This window comes from Perca fluviatilis, chromosome 7 (assembly GCF_010015445.1).
Source record: "Perca fluviatilis chromosome 7, GENO_Pfluv_1.0, whole genome shotgun sequence".
In the NCBI taxonomy this organism is placed as follows: domain Eukaryota; kingdom Metazoa; phylum Chordata; class Actinopteri; order Perciformes; family Percidae; genus Perca; species Perca fluviatilis.
Genome location: NC_053118.1, coordinates 26,072,621 through 26,087,523, shown reverse-complemented (window position 1 = coordinate 26,087,523; position 14,903 = coordinate 26,072,621). Strand labels below are relative to the sequence as shown.

General features: G+C 39.2%; 1 protein-coding gene across 3 annotated transcripts; it reads left to right on the top strand.

Annotated features, from left to right (window-relative positions):
* Positions 1–1,776: 1,776 nt before the first annotated feature.
* Positions 1,777–11,988, top strand: lin28aa (lin-28 homolog Aa). Of its 3 annotated transcripts, none has more exons than XM_039805362.1 (4): positions 1,777–1,847; positions 2,722–2,894; positions 6,899–7,083; positions 9,425–11,988. In XM_039805362.1, exons 1-4 carry the CDS (start codon positions 1,838–1,840, stop codon positions 9,642–9,644), a joined length of 588 nt encoding a protein of 195 aa, XP_039661296.1. In that variant the 5' UTR covers positions 1,777–1,837; the 3' UTR covers positions 9,645–11,988. The 3 variants fall into 3 exon arrangements, with proteins under 3 accessions (XP_039661296.1, XP_039661294.1, XP_039661297.1); XM_039805360.1 differs by lacking the exon at positions 1,777–1,847 and adding an exon at positions 2,052–2,219; XM_039805363.1 differs by lacking the exon at positions 1,777–1,847 and adding an exon at positions 2,370–2,592.
* Positions 11,989–14,903: the final 2,915 nt, after the last annotated feature.

The window sequence follows — 14,903 nt, the reverse complement described above, 5'->3', positions numbered from 1 at the left end:
GAAGTTGTTCATAAACTTTTTTTCTCAGGTTCTTCCATCTTGCAACACCAGTCTACCATTTTAACGCATTATGGTGCATAGCTTTCTCAGATTTGTGCGGTGATCATTGATATCATTTGGTATAATATTTAATGCTGTCGATTATGTTTAAAGCCATATGTGTGTGTGTGTGTGTGTGTGTGTGTGTGTGTGTGTGTGTTGTGTGTGTGAATATATATATATATATATATATATATATATATATATATATATATATATATATATATATATATATATATATATATATATATATATATATGGGTCCACAAGGGGTCGTTGTGGTATAGTTGTTATGAAATCGACAGGTCACCTCTGTAACATCCTTTCGGCACATTTGGTGGAGTTGTTGTTCCATTCACCAAAAAAAATAAATAAACTGAATAGTCCTATAAAGTAATGTTCTAGTTAATAAGCACAGATAAATGTAGGCTAACTAATTCAATAGCATGTCCTCCCTCAGGTCGACAATACGATAAACTTTTCCTTCAAACGTACACATGTAAAAATTGTAAAATAAATGATTGGGCTTATCCTTCGAACTAATTCATTTAAAAAAAATAATATTTGCCCTATTTATTTTATTATATTTTTCTCTTTTTTCTCTTTTTGCTATTTTAGTTCTTTGTCAGCTGTAGCTATAGGTTTTTAAATTGTTATTTCGTTTTGCTTCATCATTATAAGACAATTAATTTAGCCTAGTTAATAAATAAAGAAATAAGGCTAATTAATAAAGTATAGGCCTACCTTCTTATCGTTTCGGCGCTGCATGGACCCTTTCACGTTAAGCTTGGTTAAAAGTTCACTTTCCTGTCTTTGATTTATCTGTCATTCCACAAGGACACACGCGTCAACATCTTAACATGATGCGATCAATCACTATTGATCCAGGAATTCGTTTGCCCAGCTTGGCTTGTTTTCGTGCTGCCACCTTGGATTGGGGTCCGTTTAAAAAAAAAAAAAAACTGTTCAGCATCCTTTTTTTGTTTGTTTTGGCTATAGTTCAAGTCCGCTTTCGTTTTCTTCTAGGTTATTTTAAACTCTCCACCTCGGTCGTTTGGAAAGTAAACACTTTCCAGCCCTACATGTTTAATCTGGATTACTATAGGCTACACACATTTCTTTGGCATGTTAGGACAGCAGCTAACCAACTCGAGATGACATGGAGTACAGTCGTATTTTCTTATAGGCCTACACTTGATCATAATAAAAACAGCGCTATTTAACAAACCAAAAAAACTTGCTTTTAAAGACAACTTGATGTTTTTCAGGGTCCACCAGGTTTATTTTATTCCTATTCTTACCACATGCAAGAAGCTGCATGCACACATTTTAAAGGAGGTCAAATTAAATGTTATTTAATTCTGCCTAGGTTAGTGTCATAACTCAAACCTTTTCTTGGATTGGGCATGGTCGTTTGAGAAATATCGGAATAAAAGCAGGTTTCACATGTTTTATACGCCCAGGTTACTAATTTGAAATTATCATAATTGGAAATTATTTAGTCTAAATCGCTGAATTTACTGCGAGTATAGAAGTCTGGATAGAAAGAGTATCATGATCCTTTTTTTGTTCGAAGTGATTGGTCACTTCCCACATTTGGGCCCTTCTATCACACAATATGCATATCCTTGGGGACTATAATTGTGAATCACGTGGACATGACCGAGAGTGTGGTGGGGGGTTTGTTGGATGAGAAATGGTCATTTGTATTGACCAACAGAGCTGACCACTGCAGGAGAGAGCGAGCGGAAAACGCGTTTCAAGAAAGAAAGACACTGGATTAAACTGGCTCACAAACATGGCAGAAGGTATGTTGGGAGCTTTTTGGGGGAGTTATCTCTGGGTTTGGTTAAAGTGGTTTCTAAAGGGGTTGGGTGTTCTTGCATTGTTTTAGATGGGGTTTTTTTTAAGGGGTTCAGCAAAAAATCCTGCCCGGTGACCCCCCACCCCCCATTGTTTAGGGGGAATAGGTTGCCAGCCCCCTTTTGTTTACCTCCCTCTCCCGCTTTCCCTCTCGCCGCGCAGTTTCTGCTTTTCACAGCATTTTGCATGACAGTGGCAATCTGTGAGGATTACCCAGTTTGTGGGCTAAAAAAAAAAGGGTACTGTAGCTTGGGTGCTAAATCTGACTCAAGGCAGAACTGAAGTCATGGGCTCCGTTTCTAACCAGGAATTCCCAGGTTGAGTAACAAAATAAACTGTATTTTCCTTTCTTTTTTTTCTCGTTGCATGAGTTAATTAAGTTGTTTTCTGATGGGACTGTCTGATTGTAGTGGAGCATTTTAAGCCATTGTTCACACACGTGACGTGCAGTTCGTGTGTCTCTAAAACGCTCTTTAGAGATTCTGACATCCTGCACACCTCCAGGATCACTTATTTTGCACAAACTCGCGGGATATTAATTTAGAAAGGATGTCGTGTGTTGCTCATTTGCTTTTTCGAAATAAGTGACGGTTTAATTTTAATCGAAATTAAGACAATAACACAGCCTCAGCTTGTTACTCATTTTATTGATTCATATTGATTGATGATGTTGCAACGCCAGAGAAAGGAGTAAAGTTTTTCGCGTTTTAAAACCTTGTTCAAATGCCCCTTTGGGGAAACAGTGTCTGCATTTTAAACATCAGCACACTAACAACAGTATGCTGATTTTATTTTAATTACATAAACTTTTCATTACAGGAGTGTGTAAGACCGAGGAGGATGAGGGACCGAGCACCGAGGAGGATTCACGGTCTTTCCACGGGGTCGGCGTGTGTAAATGGTTCAATGTCCGCATGGGCTTCGGGTTCCTGTCCATGACCAACCGTGAGGGAGTGCTACTGGACGAACCGGTTGATGTATTTGTCCATCAGGTAGGATGACTATGTCTATGGCTGAAACTGCGAGTATCAATATAAGGAAACCCAGCACGTTACATATTAACACTGCAAAAAGTATCAACCTATCTTAGGCTGAAAACCTACTTTTCCTAAATCAAGTGAAATGTCTTACCAGGAAAAGTGAGACCATCCTACTTATTTCCAATAAAGCTTGATTAAATTTACGGTTTTTCACCCTGTATCTTCAAAAATGGTCAGCAATTACTCATTAGTCTTAGTAAAAACTTTACCAGAATAAAAATACCAGCTGCATTGGAAAATAACAAAACTAGCACTCACTAAGTAGGCGTTTTGATAGGATATGTTTGATTAAAGTTCAAATAATAAGAGAGATGTTTAACTGGGTTAGGTGGGTGTTTTTTTTTTTTGCAGTGTGGTGGGTGTTTCTCTCTCAGGGGAACACGTGTTGCAGCCAGGGGAGAGCTCGGCCTCCCTCGTGTTTTTTTTTTTTTTTTTAAAAGAGGGTATACTGATATAATGTGATTGAGAAATAAGTTTGGTCAGAGCTTACACACTTACATAGGCATCAATGCTTTTAAGGGGAGTATAGATCTGTGTGTGAGCTGCATGTAAACAGGTCTTTTAAGGAGAAGGAAACGTGTAATTGATCCTCTTCTGAAGCTATCTGATCAGTAGATATTTCTTCACTTTGTTTGGAATATGATAGTCACATTTAGCCATTTATCATTGCATCTGTTCACAAAGTGGAAGCTTTTAAAATGAGTCCTAAATAGTTTGACCTCAGTAAATGGACAAACTTGATCATTTATTAAGGTTAAAATTACACACGTCAGGCAATATTCATGAATCTGCCTTTTGTAATACTGTTTTCATTATACAACATGATTGCTTTACATATATTTATGTACAACTGCCGTGGCTATATTTCCGTGAGGGCTATGAAAATTATCATACTTGGATAAACTGTAGATGTAGTTTTACAGTTGGTGTTGTTCTGATCAAACACGGTTTTCATCCTTCACTTGAGGTTTTTAGTGTTTCTTTCTCAGACTGAAAAGATAAAAGAAAAGCTCCCAGTTCAACCAAAGCCTTCATTCACCTTCTTACAACTGGTGAAGTGGGAGGTAAAGAGGTGGGGCATGCATTTCCCTTCTACTTCTCATGTGAGTGAGAACCTCCATTGCTGTCTGATAAGATAAAGGCTTAGCATGTGAATGAGAGGAGTCCCCACTGCTTATTCACCTCAAGGTTCCTGTCATAAAATGATTAAAGGCTCTTTGCTGTCTGCTCATCCCCCTGTGTGCATGTGTGGCACTGTGTTACACTAGCTTTAAAGAGGAGAGGGGATCTCGGGGCTTAGTTTAGGTAAATGTCCTTGTCCTCACAGTGCCACCACTCTCCAGGGCCTTCTACTGTGGAGACATTTGTCTACCAAAGTGCAATTCCTTTTATAGAGATTTACCTTAGCCAGTTTTCAGACTTGCAGCTCTTACTCATTTTGGTTTTTCAGTTGTCTGCTTTCTGCTTCTGATGATGCATATAGAGAGATGGCATTGTTTCTATGCAGCCGTTGCAACTAAAATATTGTTACACAGGAAATTGATGCCTGATTAATCATAATGCAAACCAAAACATGAGTTCAACTGGGTGTGGAAACTCAGTTTGGTAGAAGAAATGGGTGGTTTTACTAGAGGTATAATGCCAACTGCCATTGTATGCAGCTTGAAAATCCAATCCGATGTCCAAGCTTGTTTCTGTATGTCATGAAAACAAGTTGATTATTGCTCCAGATGCTTTAAAGGAACTCAAATTGAGAGAGCGATAAGTTGTAATGCTCGCAGCTTTACTGAAGCAATAACCTCACACTGTGCTCTCAATTTATTCACAAGAAATGCGTAACCAATGACTTTGTTCCCTTTCTGTCACTAGAAACGGTAGCGACGCGTGTGTCAATGATGGATGTATAGGGGTTATGGCAACGTAAAAGGACTCAGCCCTAAAATTAGTGGCCGTGTGTCAAGGAAAATTAACTCCCATGGTCCACTGGCCTTTGTGCAGGTGGACAATAGAGCCATGCATCCGAATGAAGCACCCCTCGGCCGTGACCGAGCCCCTCTTTGTCTCAGCAGCAGTCCTGCCATTGTCCCTCAGTGCTCTGATGTCTTTCTCTGCCTCGCATGGCTTCCAGACACATTCTGGACAGAGATTGAAGTAGACCCCACTAATAATAACACCTCAACATCAGATCCTTGAAGTTAAAGGCCCCACCCTGATCTGTACCTGTATCTGCGTGTGTGGATACACTGATGTGGGCATGTGGCTGGTGAGGGTTCGTTATGGGGGTTGGGATGGTCACATATGGGAGAGGAAGTGGGTTAACGGTCACCAGGGCAGAGAGGCCTGATAGGATTGGGGCTCTGTGGACTTGCGTGTTGCCACTCAAATGTCATCGCTCACCAATTGTGTTGCTCAGGAGCTTGCAGCAGATGCTCAACTGTGAGTCACAGGATTAGTCAGGAGTAGCTTTCAGCTCACTAGAACGATTACTTGTATCCTTTAATTGATAACCTGTTCTAAAGGACTCTACTGTTGGATTTGGTTTGAAGCAGACCCAAGACTTCCCTCATAACAAACCGTGTGCTTTGAGAAGCTCTGTCGAATCCGTGGTGGTTTTGGTGAATGCAGACTGCAGATGGTTGTTCATAATTAACAGATAGATGGGCCTCTACTCAAAAATAAAGAAAATGGGATTAATGTCTGTCAACCTGCTACATCATAAATCTTTCTTCTTATGTCAACCGTCTGCTATAGTTGTGACAAGTTAATCTCACAGTCCCACCGAGGGAATTTTAGGAGAGGGGTTTCCCATGTTGTGTTAGCCAGTCTCAGGCTTTCATCCTTAAAACCGCACCACACCTTCCCTTCCCTTCATCATGGGTTTCTTTTCTTTGGAATCGGAAACATTTCAGGCAAGGCAAGTAGAAGAACCTCCTCAAAGCTTCAGGTGAACATAGTTTCATTGAATATGTAGCTAAGCAGGAGGCTAAATTAGTGTTTTACTCTCAACATATTCAAAGCTTTCCGTCGGTGATTAATTTAGCTAACACGCCTCTCCAATATTGCTGTTAATCAGACATTCTTCAATATGAAATCATGTTTCTTTCACACAAAAAAGATATCACTGCACTGGTATCAAAGGGAGATATCAATCATTTGCGCTTTCCCTCAACTTTTATCTTCCACGCCAAACAACTATCCATGGAATGTCTCCCTGACCCCCCCAACCTCCCAGAGAAGCAATGCGGGGGGGGGGGGGGGGGGGGGGGTTGTTTTTTTTTTTTTTTCTTTTGCCCCCCCGCCCCCCCCCCTGCGCTGGGGGGGGTTTTGTTTTGGGGTGTGTTTTTGGGTGGTGTTTTTTTTTTTTTGGGGAAAAAAAAAGGGGGGGGGGGGGGGGGGGGGGGGGTTCTTTTTCTCTGGAGGGGGTGGGGGTGGGGGGGATGGGTTGAAGGTTATTCTCGTCAGGTTTACCTCTCAAACACAGCAAAAAGACAAAGGAGCATTACGACCACGGTGCCTTTTAAGCAGGTCAGTATGTGTGCAACTCATCAGTAGAGTGGGAACAGCAAGCTTTGGAGTGCTTGTTTGTTTATCAGGTGAGACATAATGATGACCATAAATGCCTGATAAGTCCTATCGGGCTCTGATGGTATCACACAGTGAGTGTGTGTGGGTGGGGGTTGTTCTCAAGCGTCAACGTATCCACTGGTTCAATGTGGAGGTGATTTGGTTACTGGTTGTGCAATATGGCAGATTTTGAAAGACACATTTTCACTATATATCCTACTAACAATTATCTGCTGTATTTCTGTGATGGGGGGGGGGGAGATTAAAACATTCACTCACCCCTTTGAGTCTTCTTGACATACCAATTAGTGGCTTCACAAAAACCTAAGTCACCATGAAAATGGAGTTCCCCAAAATTGATGCTGACTCTCCTTTTCTATGTCATCTTTCAGAGCAAGTTGCACATGGAGGGCTTCCGTAGCCTAAAGGAAGGTGAGGCAGTTGAGTTTACCTTCAAGAAGTCATCAAAGGGCCTGGAGTCGCAGAGAGTTACCGGACCAGACGGCATCCACTGTGTGGGCAGTGAAAGGAGACCCAAAGGCAAGAAGGTCCAGAAGCGACGTTTGAAGGGAGATAGGTAAGAAGGGATGATGTGGGGACGAGAAGAAAAAGCATTTAATGAATGCTAGCAGTGAAATTTTCTAAACCTGTAAAGAAAGACTTTTCAGTTAATCTAAAACCTAATTCAAAATGAATCACCAAATGAATTGGAAAGCGGAGGATTATGCACATTTACATTAGAGACCCTTGGAGGCTTTATTTCTCAGTAGTCCACAAACGGTCATTGTTGTGTCCAGTTTGGATCAGATATACAATGGTGTTTTAGTTTCTCCCCATTTTCCTTCCTCAACCCCAACCCCCACCTCCAGCCCTAGCAAGGGTCACACCAGCAGGCTTGACGTGTGACCTGGATCAATAACTGTTTAAATCTGCTGGCCCCCAGTGAATTCACACCCACTGACACTCTCGCTTCCTAAACCATCCTTTACCACCAATGTCAATCATTCCTCATTGCCTTTTTAAAAGAAGTGATTTTTATATTTTCGTTTGAAACAAAAAAGTAGTTTTGAGTTCAGGTCCTTTTGAAAGTTACAAAAAGCCAAAAAAAAAACGTAATGGTCAGTCTACAAATGTATTTTTATTCATGAAACATTTCTTCTGAAGATTCAAGGGTTCCATGCAAAGGCAACAGTGTCTCTCCAAGTGAAAGAAAAGCCAAGGAGGTCTTGATTTTTGGGTAATTCTTTGAATATCAATACAGCATAGGGTTAGAGGTGTATCAGCTTCACCCCCCCCTGTCAGTTGTGATTAGAACCAGAGAGTAGTCAGTGTGAGAACAGAGATCATTACCGCCTCAAAGAGTCCTGGGAGGCCTGCTGTGGCTCAATAACTCCATAGACCACACTGATCCATGGATAAGATATCGTTCCCCTCTAGCATATTGTATTATGCAACACTGGATGGTGTTTCATGTATGATTGATCGATCAACCAATAGTCAGATATCATTGGGACAGGAGTAAGGAGTACATTCCAGTTTTGTGTGTGTGTGTGTGTGTGTGTGTGTGTGTGTGTGTGTGTGTGTGTGTGTGTGTGTGTGTGTGTGTGTGTGTGTGTGTGTGTGTGTGTGTGTGTGTGTGTGTGTGTGTGTGTGTGTGTGTGTGTGTGTGTGTGTGTGTGTGTCAGTCATTTAATTGATAACAGATGTAAGAGCCCGGGCAAGGGGGTGAAAGGTCACTGTTGTCATGGCAACAGTGTATGAGTAAATGCAAGAGGGCTGGGATTGGATTGGGGGTTAGAGAACTGAGCAGAGGGCGGTGAGGGCAGGGTTCAGAGGTCATTACTGCAGCTTTTTGAAAAAAAACAATTTTTTTTTAAAGTTTGCCACACTGACCCCTCGGCAGCCGCCCTGTTGAAATGTCATCTGCTGCTACAATGGTGGTAGGGGGTCCGCGGTGGCACAGAGTGACTGCCCCACGCCCACCACCCATCTGTCTTCCGCCCCTGCACGCGTGGCCATTCTATAGATTATGTACGAACAGAGGTGTCTGATGGCACCCATAACGGCTCCAGCTGACCCCTTATGGTGTTCGTTTCTAAAGTTCAATGCAATGTCTTACTTTGACACGATAGAGTCCAAGGGAAGCTATTGGCAGTGCCAAACTGGCAAGCTCTTCATGATACATTGAGATAATAAGTCATGGTGACCATACCAGGTTCATGGAAAAATAGGAGCCCTGCCACTTCATTCTTGCAGTTAGTAATAGTCCACTTCAATTGCAAAACCTTTCAGAAACTCCTGCTTGCTCAAAGGTTGCTAATGAGATGTAATACATTTTGGTTGTAATTTGTGACCATCTAAGAAACAATGACATGTTTTGAGATGTTCCAACCTGGTGTGCTCCTCCACAAAGCAATGTAGTGTGACCTGGAATGCCCGTGCAAGATTTGACTAAATGCAAACTGTAGTCATTCCAGGTGAAATGTTTCCATCTAGTGGCAAACCGGTGCAACTTAAAGTCCCCCTTCTCTCAAAAAAGTGCTTGGGTTATTGTTACTTCATTTGACTGTTTTACCTTCACTGTCCAGGATTGTGCATGAGTTTCGCACTATAGGGATGTTTTCACATTCATCTGCTGAAGCAGGAAAGTTTATCTGTGGCTAATCTTAAATCTGAGTTAAAGATGTGCATGTACAAGCATGGTTTTGTGACATCACAACTAGTTCATAAGCCAATCAGTGTTCAATATGCAATATGGCAACAGACCTTTCAGTGAGGTAGCACATGTCTTGCATCCAGTGGTTAAAGTTTTGAAATTTGGGATTTTTCAATGAGGGTAAAGGAGTAGATGTGTACAAATTTAATGGATCTTTTTTGAGCACACATTACATGTGACTAAATGTTCTCTGCTCTTGTAGGTGCTACAACTGCGGAGGCCTGGACCACCATGCTAAAGAGTGCAAGCTACCACCCCAGCCCAAGAAGTGCCATTTCTGCCAGAGCATCGACCACATGGTTGCCAACTGCCCAATCAAAGCACAACAGTCCTCACCGGGTTCTCAGGGAAAACCGTCCTCCTTGAAAGGTGACGAGGAGGAGCACAGCCTTTCGGCCCCGCCACCCGAGACCTCCGATTAAGCTATAAATTGGGCAACACTGACGCCGGGGAAGCACAGAGGCCAATCATATTGCTTTGATGGAGAGACGGGACACATGGATCCCCTTCCACCTGTTGAAGCTGCTTTTGGAACTACCTCAGGTTAAAAAAAAATAATTGCTGATGAAGAATGTTGCTAAAGTTTTGTTTGTTTGTTTTCAGTTGGTGTAACACTCAGGAATACTGCTGTATTATTGCACTGAGGACGCTTTCTAAATGTTTGAATCACTGCTGTTTTAAGAGGTTTGAGGTTGTAGTGAGCAATGCCATATGACGGATTATCTTGAGTTTTTGTAGAATGTTTTCTTTTGTGAAGCTGTGCCCCTTCTGTGGGCATTATACCTCTTTTATTTTTGCGCAATACTCAGTGTGTTTAGTACTTTTGCTGCCTTACCATTAAGTCTTCTTCCTGACTGTTACACCTCGCTATCCGACAAGGCAGAGACGTGACAGTTTGTACCTCTGTAATGAATGTTAGTTTGCATATCGCATGGGGAAGGGGAGGGTTTGTGAAAACATGGGACGGGTTTTAGGGTATAGCTACAGGCAATGTATTGGCATTTGCCAATATTGCAATTGACCATCCAGTTTTCCTGGGGCCAAATGAATGTCAGACTATAAGTGGTTTCCAGCTTTTGGTCAGAGTTATCTTTCTTATTACATTACTTTCATCCAGCATTTTGCTGGCTGTCTAAAGGTGCACGGTCTACCTCATTGTTTCATGTCTGCTACTAAACTCATGTCATTCTAACCACTGATGGTAAACCAAATAGAATACAGCTTTGGAGATTGTGACTTAAATTGGGATTAAGTCAAATCCTTTTTGCACTACAGTATTTACACAACATTGCCATTAGTTGTAATAGACCATATTAAAGAGTAACTTAACACTTCCTGAAAATGGTTAATGACAGTTTCGGAAAAAACTTAAGACATTTTGGAACACATCTCCTCCAATTCTGACGACATAGGTATGGGGAGAAGGTGTTTCCATAGCTGATGGAGTAGACTGGCCATTAAAATCTCTTGAAACTCTGACCAGACCCCAGCTGGATGTGGTCAGTTGTACTTTAAGTCTTTCTTTGCGAGACGTATCTCCACAGCGCTGTGGAGTAAGGCCTGGCTACACTATGTTCTGGGATAGGAGGAAAAAAACGCTCTGGGTTGTTTGCATTTCTTTAAACCAATCGCTATGGCCTTGGGTGGTGCTAAGTTCTGGATGCATCGACGATGCCACAGCAAAATAGTCTCAGAAAGGAACTTGTTGTTTTGGAAACATTTGAACCCTGCAAAAGTAAAAACCACATACAATATTAAAGTAATAGTTAACAGTTAATAGTAAACTGACAAAACAATAACATGAGCTATTTAAGTTAGCTGGATACATGGCTAAACGTAATTTGCTCTTCCCAGTATATCGTTGTGTGTACTTTGTCCATTGCTTTGTCCTCGCCAATTGGTCCCGAAACGTCCCAGTTAGATGGCAAATGGAGGAAAACAGTCTTTGTTAATCTTTAAAATCATTCACCGAAAGAACCAAGCAGACCTGCCTTATTGCACGATTCAAAATTTGCCATTTTCAGCGTGTTACATTAGCTTGCTAGCTCAGAGGTTGTTCATGTTGTGAAGGGGCAACAGACTAGTTGTACTTAGGTGTGTGATGTAGCAGCTCCACGCTACATCACAGCTGCTCAGTGTGCCAAAAATCATATCGCCACTGTTTGGCATGGGTGTAGTTACTCGTTAAAGTCTCAATCAGAGAGGGCAGCAAAATACTGTTTTTTTTTGTTTGTTTTTTTTCGATTTTTTTTCTAGTTACTCGTTAACTTTTTTTGGGAGCTTAGTAAACTTTCCATCTATAGTATATACTCATTGTATTGGCTGCTGTATAAGAATACTGCTGTTTTACAATTCCCTCAACTTGGATTTGATAGAATTCCAAACAATATGATACTAAACCTAATACATCAATAAGATACTTGACCTGGACTGAGTTACTGAAGAGTCCAGCTAGCTCTCCTCTTGATACTTGAATAAAATGAGGCAGAATCAGACATGATGTTGCCAGTGGCAAGGCTGATGTTTTTGTTTATATCTAGTGTGATCCATTTCTAGGTTGTTCTTTAAGACATTACCTCCCTATAACCCTTAGTAGGGTAATAGTTCAGGAACACCAAGCCTGCACGGAGGAGCATGTAGAACTAGCTAGCTAATCAGTATTTTACTCCCGTTTTACAGGAGAAGCTGACACGACTTTTACACCCAATTAATATATATGTAAAATTATTCTAAAGCCTTTTAAAAAAAAATAATAAAAAAAAAAAATTTTTTTTTTTTTTTTTTTTTTTTTTTTTTTTTTTTTTTTTTTTTTTTTTTTTTTTTTTTTTTTTTAAAAAAAAAATTTTTTTTTTTTTTTTTTTTTTTTTTTTTTTTTTTTTTTTTTTTTTTTTTTTATTACTTTGTACATATATGCTTGTTTATTCACTGTCATCGTCCTTAACAATAATTCAATGCTGTATGTATGTATGTATGTATGTATGTATGTATGTATGTATGTATGTACACACACACACAGTGTAACAGTAATATATTTCAACACACGAGTAACAATATACAGTTACATACTGTACAGGTACATAGTATTATGAGGACTGATGTAAACTGTGAGTTTTATTTCCTTTGCCTTTTTGTATTTTTTTTATTCTTTATTTTTGTGCACAATGAGCCTTTCAGAAGAGAGGCCCATTGTTATTCCTATCTATGCCAAAACCAATGCAATGTTACTCTGCACTAATCATGTGTAAGATGCATTATTTTTTATATTCAGTTTAATCTCTCTTTGAATATATGTTCCATATTTTATATTGTATCTTTTAGATTTTTATTTACCACAGTCAGTTGCTGGTTGGAAAAAAACAACTCCACTCTTAGACTCATCTCAGGAATTGCCAATCTGAAAACTCAGGGAATACTTCAGATTGATTGGAAGGAGTCAAGGAGTGTTTATTCAAAACAAAGTAGAGACTGCGTAGGACAAAGATGCCAAGTAAAATGGGTTTGAGAATGTCTTGGCGCAGCAATTTCTAAAACTAAGATTGTGGCCAAAAAAAGCAGTGACTACAAATTATGTGAAAAATTAATATTCACAAGCTTTTTGACTCTTACACTTTGTCAACTTTCCATGCACCCACGGTGATGATCTTTATATTTTCTCCTCTTTGACATAAATTGACATGATATGACATGATATGAAGAAATTTGTCCGCTATTATTGTATTTTTTTCCTCCTATAATCGTTGTAGATGGGGATGTAGTAGAATATTGTTAAAGGGATTGGGGCTAGTAGTATATAATCCAGGGTTGTCTCACCTCAACACATAGCCAATACTTGGTGTTTTCAGACTATCAATGCTTAAGACAAAAAGAATGTGTCACGGATTACTTAACAAATACTGTTTCATACTCTGCTGTTACGTGGTGTTTGTATAAGTTTAATAATTATTTAAAAAAAAAACTTTTTATAATTACACTCAGGATATAAAAGGATGGAAAGATTGTTAAAGCAAGTGCTCTGATGAGATGGAATATTTTACTTTTCTGTGTATTTTTTTATGTTGGATTTACCATTTAGGATATACTGTCACTGCAATCATAACACTTTCCCTCGATTTAAAAGGACACACACGGGACTTTTGTTATCAGTCTCTGTAATGAACTTTCTTAAAAGTCCTTGAAACCACTGACTAACTGATCTGTTAAACTCTTAATTGGATTGTGACACCCACGATTTAGATACAGGTTGAATAAAAGTATTGTAATGTTTGTTACATTCTGCTATACTTTAGCGATGTTTTCAAAGTATCATTTGGAAACTAAAGTCCATGAAAGACATTCTGATTGCAACAACCTTGAAAATCCTAAGACTTGTAAGACTATGTGCTCAGGGCAACATTAGAGGCACATCAAAGTATTCTGCATCACAGTATGTGTGCTTTTCATGGTACAACTTGTTTGTGACCATCATCCATTTAATTGATGGTGGTGTGTCTTATCAGGTAAATGGCTTGAGCTACTTCCAAAAAAATGTGCATTAATTACTGATGAATGTTTCAATGTTTACTGCCATAAAACTACATTTATCTTGATCCATCTTGATTTAATGGCTAGTTTGTCAATGATGAGCAGCATGTAGGCTTTTCAAAGTATTACTGTGATTATGTTTCTATATGTAAAGATCTGCTCCATTTCCTAGTAAATATTGTCAATATTCATGTCTCGAGTGCTTATTTCCTGCTCTTACAACAAAGATTGTAAACAACTAAACATTTTGCATTCAAAATCTTAAGTAAATGTGTATTATCAACGTTTACTGTAGTATCAAAAGTAAAAGTACTCATCATGCACAATGGCTGCTTACATAGGATATACCAGCCAAATGGATGTCTGTAATACTACAATGTCACACAATACAATTAATTAGTTTTTAATGCATATTTAAGATGTTCATTAGAACTTGTAAGCATAAGGTAGGCCTTAATACAAAGTGGTGCATAGCATTTTAATGGTGTACAAAGTCAAAGTGGAGTTTGTTTTTAACTTTTCTATATAGTGTTGAGAAGTTTATTCTACAAGTCATACTTTAAATGGCTATACGACTTGAATAAAGGTAACGAGTACCTAACTTTCAAAAACTAGATGTAGTGGTGTAAAAAGTACAATATTGTAGTGCTGGGACTTAAAAATAACAATAATTGGCAACTATTTTGATAGGCTAAGTCCTTTATCAAGCAAAACATGCCACAATATCATAAATGTGAGAATTTGCTGCTTTTCTCCTTAACATGTAAACATGTAAATTAAATATGTCTGGTTGTGGACTGTTATTCTGACAAAATAAGACATATGAAGATGGAACAATGATTCTGAGAATTTTTTAGACATTTTCTAGACAAGATTAAAGATAAAAAATTAAAGAAAGATGAATCGATAATTAAATTATCATTGGTTGCAGTCTCGTACTTCCTTTTGCAAGGTCGTGAAGTGGAAGTATGGACATACTTAGGCCTAAGTAGGCCTAAAATCACCACAAAATTGTAAAGTATTTGCATACATTAAGTTACATTTCACCACTGTTAATAAGATCATCTGAGTACATTTTTGTTGACTCAAAAAAGGAATACACAGGGTGTTAATGAGAAACGGCTGACTAAAAGGTTCCCACTAACAGTGTCACATTACAC